This window comes from Pinus tabuliformis, chromosome J, assembly GCF_031772625.1.
Source record: "Pinus tabuliformis cultivar Carrire ecotype Pingquan chromosome J, CPIR1, whole genome shotgun sequence".
Lineage (NCBI taxonomy): Eukaryota > Viridiplantae > Streptophyta > Pinopsida > Pinales > Pinaceae > Pinus > Pinus tabuliformis.
The window spans coordinates 1,132,032,591-1,132,045,555 of NC_142295.1; the positions used below are offsets into that span (position 1 = coordinate 1,132,032,591).

At 40.6% G+C, this 12,965-nt stretch overlaps 1 protein-coding gene across 3 annotated transcripts in view; it reads right to left on the minus strand.

Annotated features, from left to right (window-relative positions):
* Positions 1 to 12,120, minus strand: part of PAPS1 (poly(A) polymerase 1) — a 59,117-nt gene extending 46,997 nt beyond the window's left edge. The window contains exons 1-4 of one of the 3 annotated variants that reach the window (XM_089379105.1): positions 11,878 to 12,120; positions 10,933 to 11,749; positions 10,732 to 10,809; positions 10,532 to 10,639 (exon numbers count right to left, since the gene is read on the minus strand). In XM_089379105.1, coding sequence (XP_089235231.1) covers positions 10,532 to 10,639; positions 10,732 to 10,809; positions 10,933 to 11,052 — 306 coding nt within the window. In that variant the 5' untranslated portion in view covers positions 11,053 to 11,749; positions 11,878 to 12,120. Of the gene's footprint in view, positions 1 to 10,531; positions 10,640 to 10,731; positions 10,810 to 10,932; positions 11,768 to 11,877 lie in introns of all 3 variants that reach the window. The other 2 variants (XM_089379106.1, XM_089379107.1) reach the window with 2 other exon arrangements.
* Positions 12,121 to 12,965: the final 845 nt, after the last annotated feature.

A 12,965-nucleotide genomic window follows, 5' to 3' on the forward strand; every position in this document is an offset into this window, starting at 1 on the left:
AACCTGCATACATGCGATTCTCGGTTATGAATCTCAAACCCCTTAGGTTGTTCCACGTAGACTTCCTCTTTAATCAAACCATGCAAGAAAGTGATCTTGACATCCATCTAATGTAGGTTCCATCGTTGCGAAACAAGGACTATGATCGAGCAAATGGTGGTGTATTGGGCAACAAGTGCAAATGTCTCATCGTAACCCACACCTTCCTTTTGAGAGAATCCTCGAGCAGCAAAGCGAGCCTTGTACTTTTCTACAATTCCATCAGCTCCATGCTTGATTTTGTAAAGCCGTTTAGAGGTGACAATTGATTTGTCCTAGGGTCTGGGGACCACATCCCAGACATCATTCTTCATGATGGACTCGTATTCTTCATTCATAGCATCCTTCCATACTTGATGCTTCACAACTTCTTCGAATGATGTAGGCTTGTTTTGAATGATAGTGCTCATAATGGTGAAGTATCCCTAATACCTGGCGGCTTCTTGCTTTCACGGATAGTCCCTCTTGGTATAATGTCTCTCAGCATGAGGGCCTCTTCCTAGAGAAGGAGGGCTCTTAAGAAGGAGGATCAATGGGATCCATAGGTTCTTCAACATCCGACATCATTTCAACTTCTTTTTCATCCGGATTCCTGATGTCAGCTTCTTTATCCTACCTTGGAATAAGAAAATTGTCAACCTTGGTAAGAGCCATATCTTCATCAAAGGTGACATCATGACTTATCTCAACTTCCCTTTGACCAGCCACATAAATTCTATAGCCTTTAGAATTTTCGCTATAGCCCACAAAGATTCCTTTCTTTCCAGATGCACCCAATTTACTTCTTTTCTCTTTCGGTACATGAAAGTATACAGGACTTCCAAAGATTCTAAAATGAGAGACATCGAGTTTCTTACCAGTGAACATTTCTTCGAGAGTCTTGGAGTCCAATTCTTGATGAGGGCATCGGGTTTGAACATATACGGCGATATTCGCAGCTTCAACCCATAGAAACTTTGGAAGCCTTTGATCATGAAGCATGGCACGAACAGCTTCCACAATCGTATGATTCTTTCTTTCAGCCACACCATTATGCTCAAGAGTGTATGGTGTTGTGGTCTCCCTCTTCATGCCAGCTTCTTTGCAATAGTCATGGAATTCATTACTCATATTCGGTCCCATTATCAGTACTCAATATCTTGATTCTCTTCTCAAATTGATTTTCGATCATAACTTTGAAGTGACGAAACCAGGTGAACACTTCATCCTTCTTTTTCAAGAAGTAGATCCAAGTCTTGTGAGAATAATCATCTATAAAAGTGAGATAATATAGATATCCTCCCAAAGAGTTTACGGGCATCATACCAGATATGTCGGAGTGGACCAACTGCAAAATATCAGAGGTCTTGCTATTACTTGAGGGGAATGGTCCCCTTTTAAGCTTTCCTTCAGCACATCCCGAACATACACCTTCATGCTCTACTTTGAACTCAGGCATCCCTGTCACCATTTGTCGTACATCGGGTAGAGCCTTATAATGAAGGTGGGCAAACTGCTGATGCCATAGCTCAGATTGTAGAGATGTGTCGCAAGACGTGGCCCCCAATGGACTTCCTCCAACTTGATATAAAGAGTAAACCCGGAACCCAAGAGTAAAGCATCTTTAAAATTCTTTTTCCAAACACGTACCTTTCCATCGATGAATGCCACTGTAATATCCCTTATCAGGAATATACCTCAAACACAAGCAAACTCCAACCAGAGATGGACTGGGAGGGCATTTACCAGAGATGTTGCATCTAAAAAGAGGACGAGAACCAGAGGCTACCTAGCCCTTTCCAGACTCTGTCTAAGAGTATAATAGAAACACACAAGTGGTATAATAGCCGAGAATGTTCAACGAGATACAAATAACAATGACACGATATATATATCAAATAAACCATAAGCAGATACACAAGAAATGCAGAGAGAATGCTAAGCCATTTTATTATACTGAGTAATAAAATGAGTACAGGAGGTGATCAGGAAGATGGCACCTCTACTTGCACTAGGCAAGTGAAGAAATACACTCAAAATAGAGAAAGAATGGCCCCTCTGATCTGCATCCAAGCTGTTGGGAAACTGTTATGCTGTTGCTGCTACTAGAAATCAAATGAGGATTTTGGGCTGCTCCCCTCCTCAGAAAAGGCTGAAACTCTGGAATCGGACTCTACTCAAGAAACCCAGAAAAACCCAAAAAGCTCTCGTGGAATGGCCAACCCTCGAAAATCACCCCCTTGGGGTTCTGCGAAATTCCTCACTGCTCTATGCTGCCACTGAATGAGATGATCTAGAAACCTGCCTGAAACCCCTATCAAAACTCCCCAATATGCAAGGGTTGATCCCCTGCTCTATGTCTCAGCACCAAATCTCCTGCAAACCCTCTCACAGAACTGCGTCCCTCTCACAGAACTGCGTCCCTCTCACAGTGCTGCGCAGTCATCCAAAACACTACCACTACTACTGCAAAAAGGCTGATGAAACTACTGCTGAAATGCCAATGGGAATACCTTGCCCGAGCAGGCACTCGAAGTCCCCCAGGGCTAAGGGTGAGATCTCCGAACGGAGACACTCAATACACTAAACAGTGCTGCAGACTAGCTAAACAACCCACATGCTCCAAGTCGAAATGACTATCACAAATGCTCATCACAGAATGATCAAAATGAGGGGGCTCCTCTCTCATTTATAGCCATTGCTTCTCTCAATCCCAAGGCTCACCTCCTCCTGCGTGATTCCCCTCTTGCCATGTGTGTCTTCCCTCCTGCGCAGTCCCTCCATGTGTCTGCGTGGGCACCATTTTTGCGTCCCCCTTTGGCCCCCTTGGCTCCCCTTTAAGTCACAATGTTGTGCTACTAGGAAGTGACTTTTTATTCTAAAAGTGAGTTATATCCTCCTTCCTCACTTTTTTATTTACAAATAACTATAGAAGGCAAAATTTAGACAAAATCGAATATTCCAATTAGCCATGGCTAATTAGGAATATTACAGCCACCTTGTAGCCTTTGTCTTCCATTGCCGAAATGGACACCAAGTTCTTCTTGAAATCAAGTACATATAAAACTTCTTGCAAATAGATCGTGTTACCCTGATTCAATTGAAGGGTAACATTCCCTACACCCTTTACGAGATAGGTGGCATTGTCTCCAAGAATAATCTCCAAGTTTGTCTCCTTCTCTATCAAATTAGAGAGAACTTCCTTGTAACCAGTGAAGTGCCTTGAGGCACCACTATCAATAAGCCAATTTCCAAACGAGTCTGGAGGAGAGGTAGTGGAGAGGGTCAACATAAGATAATATGCATCTTGCTTATTGTTAACAACATTTGATTCTTCATACCTAGAGTTCCTTGCTTTCTTGGAGGGTTGACCATTTCCATGACTTCCCGCATTCCTCTTTCCTTTGCCATTGAACTGGCCCTTCCTTTGATTGTTGTTGTTGAATTTGCCCCTAGAGTGATACACTCCCTCGCATAGTGGCCAAATTTATTGCAAACAAAGCATCTTCCCTTCCTTCCACCCTTCGATCCGGGCTTTCCTTTGAAATGACCTTTAGACCCAGAATTATTTCTCCTTTTGGCATGAGAGGAGAAAGCAGTGGGGTTGCCTCTATTTGAAGGCATTTCTTGCTCCACCATTCTTGTCTCTTCTTGAATGCATCTCAACATCAGTTCTTCAAACCCTGGAATTCCGTCATTATTGAGAAGAGTGGTTTTAAATATATAACACTCGAATGGGAGTCCTCCAAGGGTAGTGATAGTTAGTTCCCTGGCAGGAATGACTTCTCCAATTGATAGAAGACCATTCTTGATCTTAGTGATCCTTAAGAAGTAGGATTGAATATCCTCGTCCTTGCCCTTCTTAATATCCTTCAACTTATTTTTGAGGAACAAAACTTGATTTGCATCACTAACCTCACACATGGTTACCAATATGTCATAGATCTCCTTGGAGGTGTTCAAATCAAAAAAGTAGGCCACCAGACGCTTGTCAATAGATTCTTTAATAATCTTCTTCGCTTTGACTTCACCCTTAGTGTACTTGTTCTTTGTAGCATCCTGTGCATTTGATGGAGGCTCCGGGATTTTACCCTTCACATAGTCCAACACTTCTTGTTCGTCCAATGTCAGATCAAGAGACATCTTCCATCCATGATAGTCAGACTTCTCACGAAGCTTGTCTTCGGCCAGGAAGTGGGATGAGGAACCCATTGAGTCTTTTGACCTTTCCAACTGTCTTTGGTGATTGCTCTTTCACTCTTGTTTGAGCTTTCCCTTTGCCTCAGCTCCGGTACCATGTTAATTTTGGTATGTTCTATGCTTAAGAGCAATTTACTTCAAATTTTCTTATTAGCCCAATATCAATTTCCAAATTAGCAATCACATCAGCATGATAGTAAAATGCAGATAGAACATAAATATAAACAGTAGAAGACAAGCCAAAAAAAGAGGACACAAGATGTGGCACCAGCCAGGGACAAACCCCAATGTTGGGAAGCCCTTGATCAATTCTTCTTATATTCTTCAATAATTCAGCAGAGAGAGAGATAGTACAAATATACAATTCTGTAATTTTATGACAGCAACCACAAAACCCTAACCAACAAAGTCAAAGTTGGTCAAACAAGTCAAATTTGGCCTCCAATTAGCTTGGTCAATATCCCAGTCAACTCGACCTCCAACAACAAGAAGAGGCAGCCCAAAACAGTCCGAAATATACAGTCAAACTTTAGTCAACTCTGGTCAAACCTGCGGTCAGCCTTTTGACAGTCAACGTGGGGTCAAAATGTGGTCAAGGTTGCTGCCTGGAACTGCAGCCTGCCTAGGAAAGGCAGCCTAACCCAATCCGCAAATGAGAAGAGTCAACGCTTGGTCAACGTTGTGCAAAAGTCACCCTACAGCTTCGGTCAACCTAGGTCAACACTTCCTTAATCAGAAAACACTTCATCTTGCCACACGTGTGAGAGATGTTGCTCCTTTATGTGTACCCTATCAAGTGAGGAGAGAGAAAGATGAGAGGATGAGATGGTGAAATGATGCCACAAGGTCTCCTCCTTTTATATGCGACGTTGAGGTTAAGTTGGGGGTGAGAATGACTGTTTTGTTTGCTGGCCGACCTTGAATAAGTTGGCCCTAGTTGCCAATTTTAACAGTCTTCAAGGAAACAAATGAAATTCCTCGGGCAGAGGCACAAGAAGAATGAGGGAGCCCAGCTCTCATAGCACAATGCCAATTGGAAGATTCCCCTAATAAAGCTCTGACTACTCCGTTGAACTGAGTGATTAACACACTGGTGGGGAACAGGTAAGCAGACTCTTGAGCCCCCTGGAGCTAATTTGTCTGCTAGTATGGTGGTGTAGTATGTACAGCCTGATTTGGAATGACAAGACCTCATAAGGTCTAGAGGAAAAGTCAATTGGCCCATGGGAGAGGGGAATTTCTCACGAATCTGAGCTCAAAGGTATCCTAGAACTCTCATTGTCATCTGTTACTCCTCTCAAAGTTTCTCTAAACTGGAATAACAAGGTTATCATTTCCATCCATTCTAGTTTCCAAGCAACAAAAAATTTCTACCACAGCTGTCCTTTCCAAATACATTATTACTGACTAAGAAAGTTTTTAAAATTTTGGAGAAAAAGGGAGTCCACATTCCTTCCGTGTTTTCACATTTCATATTCCTTGCTCTTTTCAGTGTTTAAACCTAAGTTGCACTGAAACGGATACGGGGTTTGAAAAGGATAAGACAAATTTTCAAAATATCAGGGTACGATACGGCAAGGAAACGACATGCATATATATATATATATATATATATTACCATTCATCTTTTAGAATCTAGAATCTATATCTAAAAATGCATAGTCATCGTCATGAATTCAACATAAACAAATCATCATCATCAATTCAGCATAAACACGGCAAGTTATATATATATATATATTACCATTCATCTTTTAGAATCTAGAATCTATATCTAAAAATGCATAGTCATCGTCATGAATTCAACATAAACAATCATCATCATCAATTCAACATAAACATTGTCATCATCATTAGTGATTATTATAACATTCAACATATTATCATCATCATTAATAATGTAATCAGAAATGCTACAGCCTTTGTGATTTTGGGTCCAACTCCTTCAAAGAAGGTGTCATGCCTGGCAGATGATATCTATCTTCCTTGCATGACAATTAAAGGGCCCATTGGATCATTGGGATATTCCATCAAGACCTATTTGAACATTTCAATCTTCTCAATGTCAGCTTGGTCTCATGACTATATGCAGACACAAGATTGGCTAGAGATGATTTGTTATATTGGAGGGATTTATGAAATCAAGAGCAAAATCAATGACAATTAACAAAACCTTAACCAAAATGAAAATTAATCGCTCAAATAAATCTCTTTACGAAGACATTCATCAAACCTTTTATTTGCATTTTTGAACATCTATCTTTTTCTTAGTAAGAATCCTTGATAAATATATGGAGTGTCGTTGTTTCTAAAGATTTAGAAAAGACTTTATGAGACTCTGTTTATAGTGAGTTTATTTGCAAATCTGATTTCTTCATTTTTATTATTTATTTATGGCTACACAAACTTTCAAGCTTTCTAACATTTTAAGGGTGGATTCCAATCACAATTTTCGTGGATCTGTTTCCAGAAATCCGGAAAAGGATCCAAAAAAGTTTAAATCCCTTGGAAAAGTATCCAATTCCAAATCTAAAGTTTCCAATTTTTTTAAACAGCACAAAAACGTTTTTACAGTGTTTTGGACAAGAATCGTATCCATTTATGTATCAAAAACAGGGATCCACATTTCTGGTAAATTCTTCAGGAGTTTCTAGTAACTTAGGTTTAAAATCATGTCCTACCACTACTTAGTAATAAACACAATTAAACAAACAAACAAACAAAAATACTGACTAAGAAAGTTTTTAAAATTTTGAAGAAAAAGAGAGTCCACATTCCTTTCGTGTTTTCACATTTCATCTTCCTTTCTCTTTTCAGTGTTTAAACTCAAGTCCTGCCACTACATAGTAATAAACACAATTAAAAATTAAATTAAATTAAAAAAAAAAAATTAAAAATTAAAATAATAACAAACAAAAAAAAACCAAGACCTCCCTGCGATATGTAAGAAACAAAAACAAAAAACAAAAATATTACACAAAGAGGAGTGATAAGGTGTAGCCACGATAATCAAAAGAATTACTCTAAATTGACAGCCTAACAGTCCAGACTCCAACCCCATCTGCTGTAAAAGTACCATATATAAGATCACGATTGATAAGCTGACTTGTTATTGATCTGACCTCACTCCTTCCTGTACTATCAACAATATAGATAACTAGATTCTGAAAAGGTAAGTCCATATATATTCATTGTGTGGGGTTTGAAGTGAGGCTGACATGTTGGCCCTTCTCTCCTATGTAAAAGGAAAACCTCTATGTCAGATTATAGTGCTCTAATGCAATGACTAATGTCAATCCTTGCCAGGACTGCTAAAATACTCAGTCAGTCAGTCTAGGGGATCTCCACAGCCAGGGCCAAACAAAAGAGTGCTTGACAAATCATTGGTCCGGGAGATTGGCTACATGACAGATCCCCAACCGCGCTGAAGGGAAGATGCAGAGACACTTTAGCCAAAGCTGAAGGAATGAGGGGCTGCAAGTGGTATCTTATCCCTTAATTTCTGCTGCTTCCATTGCTGCTGGATTATCTGTAGTGCTTGCTTCCATTGGAGCCAGCATTGACCAGGGCACTGCTGCTCTTTATCTAGTTATGTGGTCAATATTATAGAGACAGCAGGGCTCTCCAGTCACAACAACTTCTCTGTATTCATTCTTAAAATTGCATGATAATCAAGATTGTGGATTATCAATATAAGTATTTTCCCAAGAGAGAGTTGTAGCAATAGAGAAAGAAAAAGATTTATACACGAAGATTGATGGTAAACAACATCCCTTCCTAAGTTTTTCTCAATGTTAACAATATGGATTTCTGTGGAAGCAACCTATCTTCTCTCGAATCACAACTTTTTCTTCTACTCTTTTAGCCTTGTACAAAAGGCATTAGAGGCCCCCCCATTTATGCTCTTGAGAATATAAGTAGAAACATATGTCATAAAGAATGATTGATAAGCCCCGGATGCGGGTGATCGCTAGACATGTGGCACACAAGGCTCGTCCAAAGGGCAGGTGTCCGCCCGGACGAGCCAAGCATGACGGAAGGACACGCATTCATTCCACCACCCTGCAGCATTTAAGGAGGGGAGTAAAGAAGGTTGACAGAGGAGTCCTGTCGACATTCAAGGCGAGTCTTGAGAAGCGCATCATGGCGCTTCATAACAGCATTCTCCCAGACATTCTTCCGCCATTCCTTCCTGCAACTGTTTCGTTCTCGCCGGAGGTGACGGAGGTTCTGAACTTTGATTGTGAATGTGGGTGTGTTGCTGCGGAAGAGTGGGGCAATTGGCAAGCTCACAAGCATGCCAATTGCGCCTCTGAGAATTTGGTAACGCCTCTCTGTATGCGTCTTTCGTTAGCTCCTGCTCTGGCTTCGTTAGAAGGTGAGGGGACTCAGAGCTTCAGCTCGTATCCGCGTCCATTGTTAGGTCCTGTTCTGGCTTCGTTAGAAGGTGTGGAGGCACAGAGTCTCAGCTCTCAATCAAACATTAAGAAAGAGGGTCAAGGCTCTGCTGCCACTGCTCTCGGCAATTGGGAAACTCAGACCTGGTCTGGCAGTATTTCTAGGCCGACAACACTGTTTCACTGTGGAATTGAGCGCTCTGCTCATAAGACCAGCATGCATCGCACTCGGGGAAGAGGCAGCGGCGGCAGGGGTGGATATAGTGGCAGAGCCCCCTCGACTTCTTCCTCAATTGAGGAAACCTCTGAATGCAGAAGGCCGAGGGGTAGGCCCCCGGGCAGAGGCAGATTGGGGGAACCTCCTGCGCGCATGGATTGTGGGCACACGGAACACCCAATGGTGAGATACCGCCTCCCCTGCACCTTAGCCAATTCTACTTTCTTTGTGACTGTCTCTGTTGAGCATTGTAGCAATCCCTGGGAAGATGAGGACGACAACCCTCGGGCCAACCCTCCGCGTGTTCCTGGGATCGTTCCCATGGTGGATATGGAATTCCCTGCTGTTGAGATGATGCGGCCCTTACATGACCCGGGAGCGAGCCTGAGAGAGCCTGTTGGTGACTCAGGCGCTAGCCCAAGCGACCGTGGAGCGCGCAACCTTGGAAAGGCTATCCTACAGCCTCCACGCTGCAAGGCAGAAGATGAGCCGCAGACCACTGACGAAGATTGACATGCCCAGCTCGCACTCCAGGTTCTACAGCAAGAATTTTTCTCAGTCTGCTTCCTATGCGGTTATATATGAGTCTGTCACTCTGTCTCTATGTAATTGTGTCGGTTTTATGTTATCTCTGTTCTGTGTCGATGTTCTGCAAGTGTTTATGTCCATGTGTCAGCTGCATGAATGTGGCCCTAAGTCTTTATCCATGTGTCCTCTGTCCATGTGTCCTATGCAATTCTGGCAAGAATTCTCAAGTGTCTACTGTCTGTCCACGGACAAATTTTACAGGGCCGCGGCCCCGTTGTAATTTTCACAATGTAACTCTGCTCTTGCTGTAATATAATAGTTTAGTATTACTTAGAAAAAAAAAGAATGATTGATAAGAAAGTTCATATACAATCAAGGAATTTGCAATGGTAAAATCCACTTGGTTTCGTTAAGATCTGGCATGTTGAGGTCTTGGAAATAATACAAACCAACTCTATTCAATATGAAGTTCAAAAAAATGGCACTCCTTCATTGTAATTTAACTATTTTCATATATGAAAAAAAAAATCTACTAATTTTGTGGAGGCAAACCATCTATTTGGGTGGCAATATTCCAAAACAGCCAGATAAAAGACTTTGCAATAAGGGTATTGAGGATGACGTCCCACAGGACAAAGGTTTTGAGAGCCATGTGGCAGGAAAGTTCAACACACCTCACAGGGGCAATCCAGATGACTATATGTATGTATATGAAACTGGAAGCTGTCCACCTACTATTGTAAATAATTTGAGTCTTACTATTGTCAATTCCTTTTTAACCTCTTTACTTCGGCCGAAGCTTGTACCATGAAACGTAACCACAATTCACATGGTCTTTTGGACGTTTAATAAAAATAAATTTATTTTCTATACATTGTCTTGATTTACAGAACCTTACCATGAAAACAAAAACAACGAGAGTTCAGGAAACTCTAACTTCAGATACTGAATTAAACCTTTTAAAATAGAAACTCTAACTTCAGATACTGAATTAAACCTTTTAAAATAGAAACTCTAACTTCAGATACTGAATTAAACCTTTTAAAATAGAACCTTACACCAATACCAAAATCGAGACGACTATAATTGCAATTCCGAAATTCTGTAAACTATAAGATACTAGTTTTACCACATGATTAAAATTAAGTTGCCAGGTAATAGGGAAACTCACGCCAAGCCGGTAAGACCCGAACGTAAAAATCTTAGCATTGGCTTCCTGGGCAACCTGCTCACTGAAGCCCTTGCTTCTGCTTATCTTTCTAACCCATACCTTAACAATCTGACAAAAAATCATGAAAGTAATTGACATGTTATAAAAAATTCATATAAAAAACTTGAACTACAAATATAAATTTAAATCAAAAGTAAAACCTGATCCAGTCTCCCGAGCACTTCTTCTCTGCGCACAGCTTCTTCTTGACTTTCATATAAACCAGCACTCACAAGAAACTGACAACCAAAAATTCATCAAATTCAAAGATGTCCGTAATAGTCAATGCCTCACTTAGCCTGAAAAACGCAAATCAGTCCATCTTTGCAACCTAAAAAGAAAAGTAAAAGGTTCTTTAAAACCTTCTCGAGCTCAGCGGTTTTGGTATAATCGAACTCCGAAGGACCTCCGAGAGATATCGGTTCCGTCACTCCCAAATATTGACCATTACTCTGTGTCACTGTTTGCCCGGGGCTCCCCATCAAGCTCACTAGCAATTATCAACGATATTTTATAAAGGTTTTTTTTTTCACAATGTATTAACTATAAAAGCAACCACGGGATGGAGAAATATTCTCCTAAAAGAAGGGCTTTTAATGGGAATCCTTTTATGAATGTTTGTGTTGCAGTTACTATTACATAAATGAAACAGAAAACAGTTAATTGAATAGAAGGCCGAGAAGAGCTAGCCACCGCCTGAAACCAAAAGATAATATTAAAAGGGACAGTAATGGATAACTTTACTTAAAATTGCAAGTTATAAATCCAAATGTTGTTTAAATATTTCAAGTACAGGAGCTCATATACATCGAGAAGCCTGCAACAAAGGCCGGGCTTTCATACCAGAAACCTTTATTGTCTTTAATTTCCACTGAGGAAACCCTAATATTGAATAATTTAAACCCTCAATTGCTTCGTCAGCAAGTACAGACAGAATAAAACATTTCCTTCATGCTGTCGCAAAGAACAGGAGCGCGCAGCATCACTCGTCCAATAATTTATGACAAATCGCATATAAAAATCTCAAAGTTGCCCTCAATGCCGCGAGTTCACCATTTTCTGCCCTCATATGCTGAATCGAATCAAGATCCTTGGTTTTCTGTGACAAACTTCTCCAGCAATAAATTAATAAATGGCTCTGAAATATTACCACGAGCAGCTCGCTCCCTGGCCCTCGCACTGCATAAACAAAAAACCCTAGGGTTTACGGTCAAGAAAAACCAGAGTCCCTACCAAAAGACGAAGCGCCATAAAATGAAATGCCAAAAGCTGAACCTGAATGCTTTCAAAGCCAATTAAATGCTTACAGGGAAAAATGAAACCCTGGACGCAAAACTTCACACGCTTTGACGGAAAAAATTTGCACGAAATCCAGATTCTGGGGCCCGTTTCTCAGTTTTCGGCAACAGGCGAGGAAACCTTCGTCAGGTGGTTTTGTGTTGATATTTGGCGGTGCAGCAGGAACCCTCACCTCTGCGGCCGAGGTGAAAGAAAGGCTACCGACGTCACCCAGCCCAGGAAACTACATACGCATGCGTACGTATCTGCTTTTTCTACATACGGATATGCGTATAACGCGGATATAAATACTTGCACTTTGCAAAGGGATGGTTGGGCACGTGGAGACTTTCTATTGGAAGTCATGTCCGATGACGTTATCTCCATATTTTGCGTGAATCTCAATAATAACGTGCCCTGTCCGAATTCTGACACGTGGCATGGTTAGCCATGGCTATGGAGTGGATTATATGGATCGAAAATTGGGTCGATGTCTGTTGGTTGTTGCGTTCTGTAAGTGGACGTTCAAGTGTAAGTTGAACGTTCTATGGTTTGTATAACTATTTTATTTTTATGTTTAGGTTGTTTTGGGTAGATTTTTGTGGTTTATTTAATTATTTTAGGAAGTTTGGGTGGGAATCAAAATATTTTATTTTGGATGTGATGCTTTCAATATTAGGGATAGTTATGTTAATGTGTTAGCATTAATTTTTTGGCATTGTCTTTTTAGTGAGGGTTGTTAGAAGGTTGGGTCAGCGCACCATCAATTTGAGTAAGAAAATGATTAAATTGCATGAGGCCAAAAACAGGGAGGTTGGTAGTCCCATGGACTATTTTTAGTCACGTTATTACATTCATTCATTCATTTTATTTTATTTTATTTTTAATTAATATTTTTATTATTATTTAAAATATGTTTTTGAACAGGGGTGTCCATAAAGGGGAGGGGTTATATTTAACCTCGAGGGGGAGGAGTTATATTTAACCTCGAAGGAAAACTAGCTATTAAGTACTCTTGGAGGCTTTGAAAGAAGATCAATAATCAATCTGAAATGTATGGCTTCTTGTTTGGATTAATATTGGCCAAAGATATGGGAATCTCTGAGATAATAATCCT